General features: G+C 47.0%; 1 protein-coding gene across 2 annotated transcripts in view; it reads right to left on the bottom strand.

Moving 5' to 3' along the window:
• Positions 1-7,894: 7,894 nt before the first annotated feature.
• The window catches only part of LOC139539035 (parathyroid hormone 2 receptor-like), an 88,259-nt gene continuing 83,274 nt past the window's right edge, over positions 7,895-12,879 (bottom strand). For both annotated transcript variants that reach the window (XM_071341719.1, XM_071341720.1), the window contains exon 13: positions 7,895-8,957. In XM_071341719.1, coding sequence (XP_071197820.1) covers positions 8,559-8,957 — 399 coding nt within the window. In that variant the 3' untranslated portion in view covers positions 7,895-8,558. The remainder of the gene's footprint in view (positions 8,958-12,879) is intronic.

The following is a 12,879-nucleotide window of genomic DNA, read 5'->3' as shown; positions in this document are numbered from 1 at the left end:
GCTAAGAAGGAAAATAATAGGGAGGAGATCACATTGACACAGAGTTGAGAAGTCAAAGATGATTTTACAGAGGGGACTTACAGAGAGGATTTACAGAGATGATTTTACAGAGGGGACTTACAGAGATGATTTTACAGAGGGGACCTACAGAGGGGATTTACAGAGGGGATTTACAAAGGGGACTTACAGAGATGATTTTACAGAAGGGACTTACAGAGGGGACTTACAAAGGGGACTTACAGAGATGATTTTACAGAGGGGACTTACAGATATTATTTTACAGAGGGGATTTACAGAGATTATTTTACAGAGGGGATTTACAGAGATTATTTTACAGAGGGGATTTACAGAGATTATTTTACAGAGGGGATTTACAGAGATTCTTTTACAGAGGGGACTTACAGAGATTATTTTACAGAGGGAATTTAACACATCATCCGGTTGAAATGGATCATAAGGACCATCAAAGGTATGTTTTCACAGTGGCTTTATATACACAGTAAGGTTTCTCCGGTGCTGTAATGACATTTGTTGGTTGCTTTTCCTTCACTTTGCTGTCCAACTCATCCCAAATCATCTCAATTGGGTTGAGGCCAGGTTATCTGATGCAGCACTCCATCACTCTCCTTCTTGTTCACATAGTCCTTACACAGCCTGGAGGTGTGTTTTGGGTCATTGTCCTGTTGAAAAACAAATGATCGTCTCACCAAGCGCAAACCAGATGGGATAGCGTATCGTTGCAGAAGGCTGTGGTAGCCATGCTGGTTAAGTGTGCCTTAACTTCTAAATAAATCACAGACAGTGTCACCAGCAAATTACCCCCACACCATCACACATCCTCCTCCATGCTTCACGGTGGGAACCACACAGGCCGAGATAACCCGTTCACCTGCACTGTGTCTCACAAAGATAAAACGGTTGGAACCAAAAATCTCAAATTTGGACATATCAGACCACAGGACAGATTTCAGCCAGTCTAATGTCCATTGCTTGTGTTTCTTGGCCGAAGCAAGTCTCTTCTTGTTATTGGTGTCCTTTAGTAGTCGTTTCTTTGCAGCAATTCGACCATGAAGGCCTGATTCACGCAGTCTCCTCTGAACAGTTGACGTTGAGATGTGTCTGTTACTTGAACTCTGTGAAGCATTTATTGGGGCTGCAATCTGAGGTGCAGTTAACTCTATTGAACGTATCCTCTGCAGCAGAGGTAACTCTGGGTCTTCCTTTCCTGTGGTGGTCCACATGAGAGCCAGTTTCATCATAGTGCTTGATGGTTTTTGCGACTGCACTTGAAGAAACTTTCAAAGTTCTTGAAATGTTCCAGATTGACTGACCTCCATGTCTTAAAGTAATGACGGACTGTTGTTTATCTTTGCTTATTTGCTTATTTGAGCTGTTCTTGCCATAATATGGACTTGGTCTTTTACCAAATAGGGCTATCTTCTGTATACCACCCCTACCTTGTCACAACACAACTGATTGGCTCAAACGCAAATGAACTTTTAACATATGTGTTATTTCATAGTTTTGATGTCTTCACTATTATTCTACAATGTAGAAAATAGTACAAATAAAGAACAACCCTGGAATGAGAAGGTGTGTCCATACTTTTGACCGGTAATGTACATACATACATACATACATACATACATACATACATACATACAGTGAGGGAAAAAAGTATTTGATCCCCTGCTGATTTTGTACGTTTGCCCACTGACAAAGAAATTATCAGTCTATAATTTTAATGGCAGGTTTATTTGAACAGTGAGAGACAGAATATCAACAAAAAAATCCAGAAAAACGCATGTCAAAAATGTTATGAATTGATTTGCATTTTAATGAGGGAAATAAGTATTTGACCCCTCTGCAAAACATGACTTAGTACTTGGTGGCAAAACCCTTGTTGGCAATCACAGAGGTCAGACGTTTCTTGTAGTTGGCCACCAGGTTTGCACACATCTCAGGAGGGATTTTGTCCCACTCCTCTTTGCAGATCTTCTTCAAGTCATTAAGGTTTTGAGGCTGACGTTTGGCAACTCGAACCTTCAGCTCCCTCCACAGATTTTCTATGGGATTAAGGTCTGGATACTGGCTAGGCCACTCCAGGACCTTAATGTGCTTCTTCTTGAGCCACTCCTTTGTTGCCTTGGCCGTGTGTTTTGGGTCATTGTCATGCTGGAATACCCATCCACGACCCATTTTCAATACCCTGGCTGAGGGAAGGAGGTTTTCACCCAAGATTTGACGGTACATGGCCCCGTCCATCGTCCCTTTGATGCGGTGAAGTTGTCCTGTCCCTTTAGCAGAAAAACACCCCCAAAGCATAATGTTTCCACCTCCATGTTTGACGGTGGGGATGGTTTCTTGGGGTCATAGGCAGCATTCCTCCTCCTCCAAACACGGCAAGTTGGGTTGATGCCAAAGAACTCCATTTTGGTCTCATCTGACCACAACACGTTCACCCAGTTGTCCTCTGAATCATTCAGATGTTCATTGGCAAACTTCAGACGGGCATGTATATGTGCTTTCTTGAGCAGGGGGACCTTGCGAGCGCTGCAGGATTTTAATCCATGACGGCGTAGTGTGTTACCAATTGTTTTCTTGATGACTATGGTCCCAGCTGCCTTGAGATCATTGACAAGATCTTCCTGTGTAGTTCTGGGCTGATTCCTCACCGTTCTCATGATCATTGCAACTTCACGAGGTGAGATCTTGCATGGAGCCCCAGGCTGAGGGAGATTGACAGGTCTTTTGTGTTTCTTCCATTTGCGAATAATCACAGAAACTGTTGTCACCTTCTCACCAAGCTGCTTGGCGATGGTCTTGTAGCGCATTCCAGCCTTGTGTAGGTCTACAATCTTGTCCCTGACATCCTTGGAGAGCTCTTTGGTCTTGGCCATGGTGGAGAGTTTGGAATCTGATTGATTGATTGCTTCTGTGGACAGGTATCTTTTATACAGGTAAGAAACTGAGATTAGGAGCACTCCCTTTAAGAGTGTGCTCCTAATCTCCGTTCGTTACCTGTATGAAAGACACCTGGGAGCCAGAAATCTTTTTGATTGAGAAGGGGTCAAATACTTATTTCCCTCATTAAAATGCAAATCAATTTATAACATTTTTGACATGCATTTTTCTGGATATTTTTGTTGTTATTCTGTCTCTCACTGTTCAAATAAACCTACCATTAAAATTATAGACTGATCATATCTTTGTCAGTGGGCAAACGTACAAAATCAGCAGGGGATCAAATACTTTTTTCCCTCACTGTACATACATACATACATACATACATACATACATACATACATACATACATACATACATACATACATACATACATACATACATACATACAGTGAACCACATGTACATGAGAACTTAATAAACCTTAATAAACAGAACCCAACTGGAGGAATAACACAACACATTAATACATACATTGGCTGCAGTGCTGCAACACTGCACTCTTAGAAACTATCTAGAACCTAAAAGTGTTCTTTGGCTGTCCCCATAGGAGAACCCTTTGAAGAAACCTTTTTGGTTCCGGGTAGAACTCTTTTTGGTTCCATGTACAACCCTTTCCACAGAGGGTTCTACATGGAACCCAAAAGGGTACTACCTGGTTCCCAAAAAGGTCTCTCTTTTGGGGACAGCCACAGAACCCTCACGGAACCATTTCTTCTAAGTGTGTGGGACGTGATACGAAACATCTGCATATTCATAACAATTGAGAATTGCTAGGCTGCTTAAAGTTGTTTGTCGGAGAGTCGCTCTAACAAGCTTCAGACGTCATACAGTCTCCCTACTAATGGGCCACTGCGGTATAGTGAGAACAGAATGATATGAAAGTCGGTGTCTTAGCCCTGGCCACTCCACATATCTCCAAGTGACTCCTTTGTGCCATGTGTGTCTCATACACAGCAGCAGACAGGAGAAGACAGGTTCCCAATTAAGCTCTTAATTGAGAGAGAGAGGAGGGAGGAGGACGACGACAACTCCTACGTGCCAAAGAATATATCCCCCATTTCCCTATCCCTCTCCTTCTTTCTCATTCTTTCTCCTTCTTTCATCTCTCATCAGTGCAATCAGCCCCCACTTTCCAGGGAGTCAGATCCTTTGGATCCGAGCTCATCAAAACAGGCTTGACAGAGAGAGAGGTGAGCTCTCTATGTGTACTGTGTTGATGCTGGTGACAGAGAGAGAGGTGAGCTCTCTATGTGTACTGTGTTGATGCTGGTGACAGAGAGAGAGGTGAGCTCTCTATGTGTACTGTGTTGATGCTGGTGACAGAGAGAGAGGTGAGCTCTGTGTTGATGCTGGCGACAGAGAGAGAGGTGAGCTCTGTGTTGATGCTGGTGACAGAGAGAGAGGTGAGCTCTCTGTGTTGATGCTGGTGACAGAGAGAGAGGTGAGCTCTGTGTTGATGCTGGTGACAGAGAGAGAGGTGAGCTCTGTGTTGATGCTGGTGACAGAGAGAGAGGTGAGCTCTCTGGTGACAGAGAGAGAGGTGAGCTCTCTGTGTTGATGCTGGTGACAGAGAGAGAGGTGAGCTCTGTGTTGATGCTGGTGACAGAGAGAGAGGTGAGCTCTGTGTTGATGCTGGTGACAGAGAGAGAGGTGAGCTCTCTGTGTTGATGCTGGTGACAGAGAGAGAGGTGAGCTCTGTGTTGATGCTGGTGACAGAGAGAGAGGTGAGCTCTGTGTTGATGCTGGTGACAGAGAGAGAGGTGAGCTCTGTGTTGATGCTGGTGACAGAGAGAGAGGTGAGCTCTGTGTTGATGCTGGTGACAGAGAGAGAGGTGAGCTCTCTGTGTTGATGCTGGTGACAGAGAGAGAGGTGAGCTCTGTGTTGATGCTGGTGACAGAGAGAGAGGTGAGCTCTCTGTGTTGATGCTGGTGACAGAGAGAGAGGTGAGCTCTGTGTTGATGCTGGTGACAGGGAGAGAGGTGAGCTCTCTGGTGACAGAGAGAGAGGTGAGATCTCTGTGTTGATGCTGGTGACAGAGAGAGAGGTGAGCTCTGTGTTGATGCTGGTGACAGAGAGAGAGGTGAGCTCTGTGTTGATGCTGGTGACAGAGAGAGAGGTGAGCTCTGTGTTGATGCTGGTGACAGAGAGAGAGGTGAGCTCTCTGTGTTGATGCTGGTGACAGAGAGAGAGGTGAGCTCTGTGTTGATGCTGGTGACAGAGAGAGAGGTGAGCTCTCTGTGTTGATGCTGGTGACAGAGAGAGAGGTGAGCTCTGTGTTGATGCTGGTGACAGAGAGAGAGGTGAGCTCTCTGGTGACAGAGAGAGAGGTGAGCTCTCTGTGTTGATGCTGGTGACAGAGAGAGAGAGGTGAGCTCTGTGTTGATGCTGGTGACAGAGGGAGAGGTGAGCTCTGTGTTGATGCTGGTGACAGAGAGAGAGGTGAGCTCTGTGTTGATGCTGGTGACAGAGAGAGAGGTGAGCTCTGTGTTGATGCTGGTGACAGAGAGAGAGGTGAGCTCTGTGCTGATGCTGGTGACAGAGAGAGAGGTGAGCTCTGTGTTGATGCTGGTGACAGAGAGAGAGGTGAGCTCTGTGTTGATGCTGGTGACAGAGAGAGAGGTGAGCTCTGTGTTGATGCTGGTGACAGAGAGAGAGAGGTGAGCTCTGTGTTGATGCTGGTGACAGAGAGAGAGGTGCACTCTGTGTTGATGCTGGTGACAGAGAGAGAGGTGAGCTCTGTGTTGATGCTGGTGACAGAGAGGGAGGTGAGCTCTGTGTTGATGCTGGTGACAGAGAGAGAGGTGAGCTCTGTGTTGATGCTGGTGACAGAGAGGGAGGTGAGCTCTGTGTTGATGCTGGTGACAGAGAGAGAGGTGAGGTCTCTGTGTTGATGCTGGTGCTGCATGATGTTCAGCAGAATCTGATGACCTTTTTATTTATTTTTGATGTAGTGAAAATCATGTATATGTAAATTATATACATATTTTAAACACATATTTTGCTGCTCATCTTTTCCCATACTTTTGACAGCTTTTTGCCAAATGTTAGGTGGTATGGATTCTTTCTTGATCAAAGGGAACTTGTCTTAACAAGACCTCACTCTGCTTTTTGTCCCAATCAGACTTATTCACTATTCTCATTTTACCCCAGAACATTTAACACTGAACAACGTTTAAGCTTAGAGGTAAAAGGTGCTCTTTCAGATGTATTTTTCCATAAAGTCAGAGCTGTTTGGCTTTTTAGTCTTTCCGTTAATTCCATGCAATTAATTCCTACCGGAACCTGTAACTCTCTATAGAGGACTCCATCCATTGTCCCACTAATCACACCTCTTGGGGGCTGGGACATTACTATTTCACCACCACAACCCATGATGTTAGAGGTGCCACGGTGGTGCTGGATCAATGGGGTGGGGAGGGTTTGGCTAAATGCGCTGGCAGCCTGGTACAGAAATACAGGCCATTATAAGAGCAATTTGAATGGAGCATGGCTTGTTAATGGTCCTCTACTCTGGATCCAGTTCTCGCCCTCTACCCTATTCAACATCACCCCTACCTGATTATACACAAGTGCATACACTTTAAATATATTTTTATCCAGCTGATCGCAGCCTATTTTTCAGGATTTGTGGACTAATTCACTGCATATATAAAAATTACGAGACATTTGTGGATGTGGCATACCTAGCCTTACATAATAAACATATGATTTCACGTGGAAAATCACATAATTTAACATGAAATTTCATATTTGAAATTCATGTTATCACGTTGCTTTACATGTTGTCACGTTATCACATTAACTTCACATAGGATCACGTGAACACATGAAAAAAAAAATTGGAACACTTATCGTGTTCACGTGAAATTCACGTGTTTTTTTCCCATAAGATTAATGTCAGTGTTAAATGAAAACTAGGAGAAAATGTCCTTTCATTCATCTTTTTCCATTTTCTCACCTGTTATGTTTAACCTTTTGATTCTGTCAGGATGTATGGCCTCAACAGGCCTTTACCTAACTACCAGTATTGATCCTTTGGGGTTCTCCTGGCCCTCTGTTACATTGAGGGCCATATTTATTTGACTAAACTTTGACTAAAATGGCTTTACAAGAACTAGAATAGTTTGGTTGGTTGACTAAAAGGAAGATACATGGGGATGTTCCCATGCATATATAAACTAACAAACATGACAGAGCCATTTGGCTTATCTATGCCGTGTAGAATTTAGGATCATATCTATATTTCCGCATATAGGAATCAACCAGTGGAGGACAGTAGGAATGAGCAGTAGGAGGACGGGCTCATTGTAATGTCTGGAACGCAATCAATGGAATGGAGTCAAACATGTGGTTTCCATATGTTTGATTTTTATGATAGTGTTCCATTTATTCCATTCCAGCCATTACAATGAGTCTGCCTTCCTTTAGCTCCTCCCACCAGCCTCCTCTGGACTCAACCATCACTAAAAGGGCATCCAAGAACTAGACTTGAATAGCCTAAACTGTAGAAATACAGTAACGGTTTGATTAGATTAGACCCTTGTCTGACAGAATGACAGTAAATGCAGACCTAAGGGAGAAGAGCTACAATGTGGACTGAATTACAGATGTAGGATCTTAATTTGAGCCAGTTTGCTACAGTAGAAAAACAATCCTGCAGCAACAGGAAATGTGAATTATGTGGATTATAATTAATGGACATTTTTGTAGGGGTTGTTCAATTTTTCTCGTAAGGGAAAATTAAGTCAGACATTCCAAAGTGGAAAGTACAAAATTCATAAGCCTTTTTAAACCTCAAATAAAATGTCCTATATTTCAGGAATGTTCTCCTGCCACAGGGTGATCAAATTAAGATCCTACATCTGTATCCTCCCTCTGTATGAGTGACAGTAACTCTAAAAGACAGAAAGAGTCGGGAACAGGGAGCAGTGAAATAACATTTATCACAAGTAAACAGATAAGCGAACAACAAATATCACTGAGACGTGACTGTAACATCATTTTAAGCCAACAAACAAGCCAGTCGCTGATAGAAATGAGCTTTTTTTAATGTATTTTTCTAGACTGGATAAACCTCAGCTTAAGGGGGCAATCACAATACTGTTGGCATTTAGACATCTGTCAGTCAGTCACATATCATTTTGGATTGAAAGAAAAAGTACTTTGCACAGACCAACACATGATGCCGTCCAGCTCCTATAGCCCTTATAACTGACTGTAGAACTCCCCTGGAGGATGGATGTCTGAGTGTCAATGGCTGGGGAGAGTTTGGCAGAAAACATGGATCCTTGGCCCGAGATTGTTTATAGACAAAGCAATGCTTTTTTTTTGCAAGAAAATGTAAATCAATTGGCATGTATGTACAAAGATGAGACGTACAAAGATGAGACGTATCTTTTCTTATTTGTCAGTTTTTTATGTGGCGTTTGTGTGTGTGTGTGTGTCTTTACATGTACATGTGCCAATAATCTGTATGAATGTACATGTGGTCCCATGTCTAGGGGCCAGTAGTCTTTGGTCTCTATCCCAAAGGCCTGTTGTTTTTCCCAGCTCAGTCACATTCAGAAAAACCTCCCGTCTCTCCCCATGTCTACAACGTCTCCTCATCATCATCTGCGGTCGTACTATTATTGAGGACAGGCATCGTCTCCTTCAGAGAGATGTCATCCACCTGCTTGGCACTGTCCTCCTCTGGTTCCTCAGGGATGGAGGGGTGGACGCTGTCTGGGTCTGAGTTACTGATGACGTAGCCAGGCAGGGTGGCGTGGGTGGACAGAGTCGGGGGTCCGTTGCTACGGTAGACACGGCTGGAGAAGAGGGTGGTTGATCGGATGGCGGGGCCACCCCCAGCCAGCTGAGACTGGCTGCTGGTGCTGTTGTTGAGCCCGGTGAGCACTGAGCCGTAGCGGTAACGGCCACACACCACCGGAACCTTCCAGTCCAACGCCAGGTTCCAACGAGTCCATGTATTTTTGATCTCTGTTTGGACCTTTGGAGGAGATGAGGAGAGGTGGAGAGGAGGTTGTTGGGGGAGGAAGAGGGTTGAGGTAGGGTGGGGCGGTTGAGGGAGGAAGAGGGTTGAGGTGGGGTGGTTGGGGGAAGAAGAGGGTTGAGGTGGGGTGGTTGGGGGAAGAAGAGGGTTGAGGTAGGGTGGGGCGGTTGAGGGAGGAAGAGGGTTGAGGTGGGGTGGTTGGGGGAGGAAGAGGGTTGAGGTGGGGTGGTTGGTGGAGGAAGAGGGTTGAGGTGGGGTGGTTGGGGGAGGAAGAGGGTTGAGGTCAGGTGGTTGGGGGAGGAAGAGGGTTGAGGTGGGGTGGTTGGGGGAGGAAGAGGGTTGAGGTTAGGTGGTTGGTGGAGGAAGAGGGTTGAGGTGGGGTGGTTGGGGGAGGAAGAGGGTTGAGGTCAGGTGGTTGGGGGAGGAAGAGGGTTGAGGTGGGGTGGTTGGGGGAGGAAGAGGGTTGAGGTGGGGTGGTTGGGGGAGGAAGAAGGTTGAGGTCAGGTGGTTGGTGGAGGAAGAGGGTTGAGGTGGGGTGGTTGGGGGAGGAAGAGGGTTGAGGTGGGGTGGTTGGGGGAGGAAGAGAGTTGAGGTCAGGTGGTTGGTGGAGGAAGAGGGTTGAGGTGGGGTGGTTGGGGGAGGAAGAGGGTTGAGGTCAGGTGGTTGGGGGAGGAAGAGGGTTGAGGTCAGGTGGTTGGGGGAGGAAGAGGGTTGAGGTCAGGTGGTTGGGGGAGGAAGAGGGTTGAGGTCAGGTGGTTGGGGGAGGAAGAGGGTTGAGGTCAGGTGGTTGGGGGAGGAAGAGGGTTGAGGTCAGGTGGTTGGGGGAGGAAGAGGGTTGAGGTCAGGTGGTTGGGGGAGGATGAGGGTTGAGGTGGGGTGGTTGGGGGAGGATGAGGGTTGAGGTCAGGTGGTTGGTGGAGGAAGAGGGTTGAGGTGGGGTGGTTGGGGGAGGAAGAGGGTTGAGGTGGGGTGGTTGGGGGAGGAAGAGGGTTGAGGTCAGGTGGTTGGTGGAGGAAGAGGGTTGAGGTGGGGTGGTTGGGGGAGGAAGAGGGTTGAGGTCAGGTGGTTGGGGGAGGAAGAGGGTTGAGGTCAGGTGGTTGGGGGAGGAAGAGGGTTGAGGTCAGGTGGTTGGGGGAGGAAGAGGGTTGAGGTCAGGTGGTTGGGGGAGGAAGAGGGTTGAGGTCAGGTGGTTGGGGGAGGAAGAGGGTTGAGGTCAGGTGGTTGGGGGAGGAAGAGGGTTGAGGTCAGGTGGTTGGGGGAGGAAGAGGGTTGAGGTCAGGTGGTTGGGGGAGGAAGAGGGTTGAGGTCAGGTGGTTGGGGGAGGAAGAGGGTTGAGGTCAGGTGGTTGGGGGAGGAAGAGGGTTGAGGTCAGGTGGTTGGGGGAGGAAGAGGGTTGAGGTCAGGTGGTTGGGGGAGGAAGAGGGTTGAGGTCAGGTGGTTGGGGGAGGAAGAGGGTTGAGGTCAGGTGGTTGGGGGAGGAAGAGGGTTGAGGTCAGGTGGTTGGGGGAGGATGAGGGTTGAGGTGGGGTGGTTGGGGGAGGAAGAGGGTTGAGGTCAGGTGGTTGGTGGAGGAAGAGGGTTGAGGTGGGGTGGTTGGGGGAGGAAGAGGGTTGAGGTGGGGTGGTTGGGGGAGGAAGAGGGTTGAGGTCAGGTGGTTGGTGGAGGAAGAGGGTTGAGGTGGGGTGGTTGGGGGAGGAAGAGGGTTGAGGTCAGGTGGTTGGGGGAGGAAGAGGGTTGAGGTCAGGTGGTTGGGGGAGGAAGAGGGTTGAGGTCAGGTGGTTGGGGGAGGAAGAGGGTTGAGGTCAGGTGGTTGGGGGAGGAAGAGGGTTGAGGTCAGGTGGTTGGGGGAGGAAGAGGGTTGAGGTCAGGTGGTTGGGGGAGGAAGAGGGTTGAGGTCAGGTGGTTGGGGGAGGAAGAGGGTTGAGGTCAGGTGGTTGGGGGAGGAAGAGGGTTGAGGTGGGGTGGTTGGGGGAGGAAGAGGGTTGAGGTCAGGTGGTTGGGGGAGGAAGAGGGTTGAGGTCAGGTGGTTGGGGGAGGAAGAGGGTTGAGGTCAGGTGGTTGGGGGAGGAAGAGGGTTGAGGTCAGGTGGTTGGGGGAGGAAGAGGGTTGAGGTCAGGTGGTTGGGGGAGGAAGAGGGTTGAGGTCAGGTGGTTGGGGGAGGAAGAGGGTTGAGGTCAGGTGGTTGGGGGAGGAAGAGGGTTGAGGTCAGGTGGTTGGGGGAGGAAGAGGGTTGAGGTCAGGTGGTTGGGGGAGGAAGAGGGTGAGAAAGAGAGAAAAGAGGAAGAGGGTGAATCTTAGCCCTGGTTTTTCTTATGTCAAAATAACAGACATCTAAGGGGAAGCTCTCAACCTGAATTGTCTTGTGCTGAAGGAAAGACCATCTATACTGTATACTGAGAAGATACTGGACTGACTGCTGTTACAATGGGAAAAAATGTAGAGGGGGCAGATACGCGTGTGAACAACAGGCACAACCTTTATTCAAAGTTGCCATATTGACACGTGTGTCCACTTACAGTGCTTTCGGAAATTATTCAAACCACTTCCCCTTTTCCACATTTTGTTACGTTACAGACTTATTCTAAAACGTATTAAATAAATGTTCTTCCTCATCAATCTACACACAATACCCATAAAGACAAAAAATAGAAATACCTTATTTACTCTACATAAGTATTCAGACCCTTCGCTAAGAGACTCGAAATTGAGCTCAGGTGGATCCTGTTTCCATTGATCATCCTTGAAATGTTTCCAGGACTTGATTGGAGTCCACCTGTGGTAAATTCAATTGGTTGGACATGATTTGGAAAGGCACACAACTGCCTATATAAGGTTCCAAAGGTGACAGTGCATGTCAGAGAAAAAACCAAGCCATAAGGTCAAAGGAATTGTCCGTAGAGCTCCGAGACAGGATAGTGTCGAGGGAAGAGGAAACAAAAACATTTCTGCAGCATTGATGGTCCCCAAGAACACAGTTGCCTCCAACATTCTGGAATGGAAGAAGTTGGGAACCACCAAGACTTACTGACAGAGCTCCAGAGTTCCTCTGTGGAGATGGGAGAACCTTCCAGAAGGACAATACCAAGCGTCGCGTCTGGAGGAAACCTGACACCATTCCTACGGTGAAGCATGGTGGTGGCAGCATCATGCTGTGGGGATGTTTTTCAGCGACAATGACTGGGAGACTAGTCAGGATCGAGGGAAAGATGAACGGAGCAAAGTACAGAGAGATCATTGATGAAAACCTGCTCCAGAGTGCTCAGGACCTCAGACTGGGGTGAAGGATCACCTTCCAACAGGACAATGAACCTAAGCACACAGCCAAGACAACGCAGGAGTGGTTTCGGGACAAGTCTCTGAATGTCTTGAGTGGCCCAGCCAGAGCCCGGACTTGAACCCGATCTAACATCTCTGGAGAGACCTGAAAATAGCTGTGCTGCGATGCTCCCCATCCAACCTGACAGAGCTTGAGGGGATCTGCAGAGAAGAATGGGAGGAACTCCCCAAATACAGGTGTGCCAAGCTTGTAGCGTCATAGCCAAGAAGTCTCAAGGCTGTAATCGCTGCCAAAGCTGTTTCACAAAAGTACTGAGTAAAGTGTCTGAATATTTATGTAAATGTGATATTTCAGTATTTATTATTTTACATATTTTGTCATTATAGGGTATTATGTGTAGATTGATGAGGGGGGAAATAAACAACTTAATAAATTTTAGAATAAGGTTGTAATGTAACAAAATGTGTAAAAAGTCAAGGGGTCTGAGTACTTTCTGAATGCACCGTGTATAAGTACACTCGTAACAACCTCAACATTACGAAACTTCCACGAAACGCGCTGTTGAGTTTTGGCCACATGACAGAAAAATGTGACCATTCGCACAACAATCCTAAAATGTCATAAGAAATGAGGTAGTGTTTT

Source organism: Salvelinus alpinus, chromosome 14 (genome assembly GCF_045679555.1).
Source record: "Salvelinus alpinus chromosome 14, SLU_Salpinus.1, whole genome shotgun sequence".
NCBI lineage: Eukaryota > Metazoa > Chordata > Actinopteri > Salmoniformes > Salmonidae > Salvelinus > Salvelinus alpinus.
Note: the sequence above shows the minus strand (reverse complement) of the source record. Positions and strands in the feature narration are given on the sequence as shown.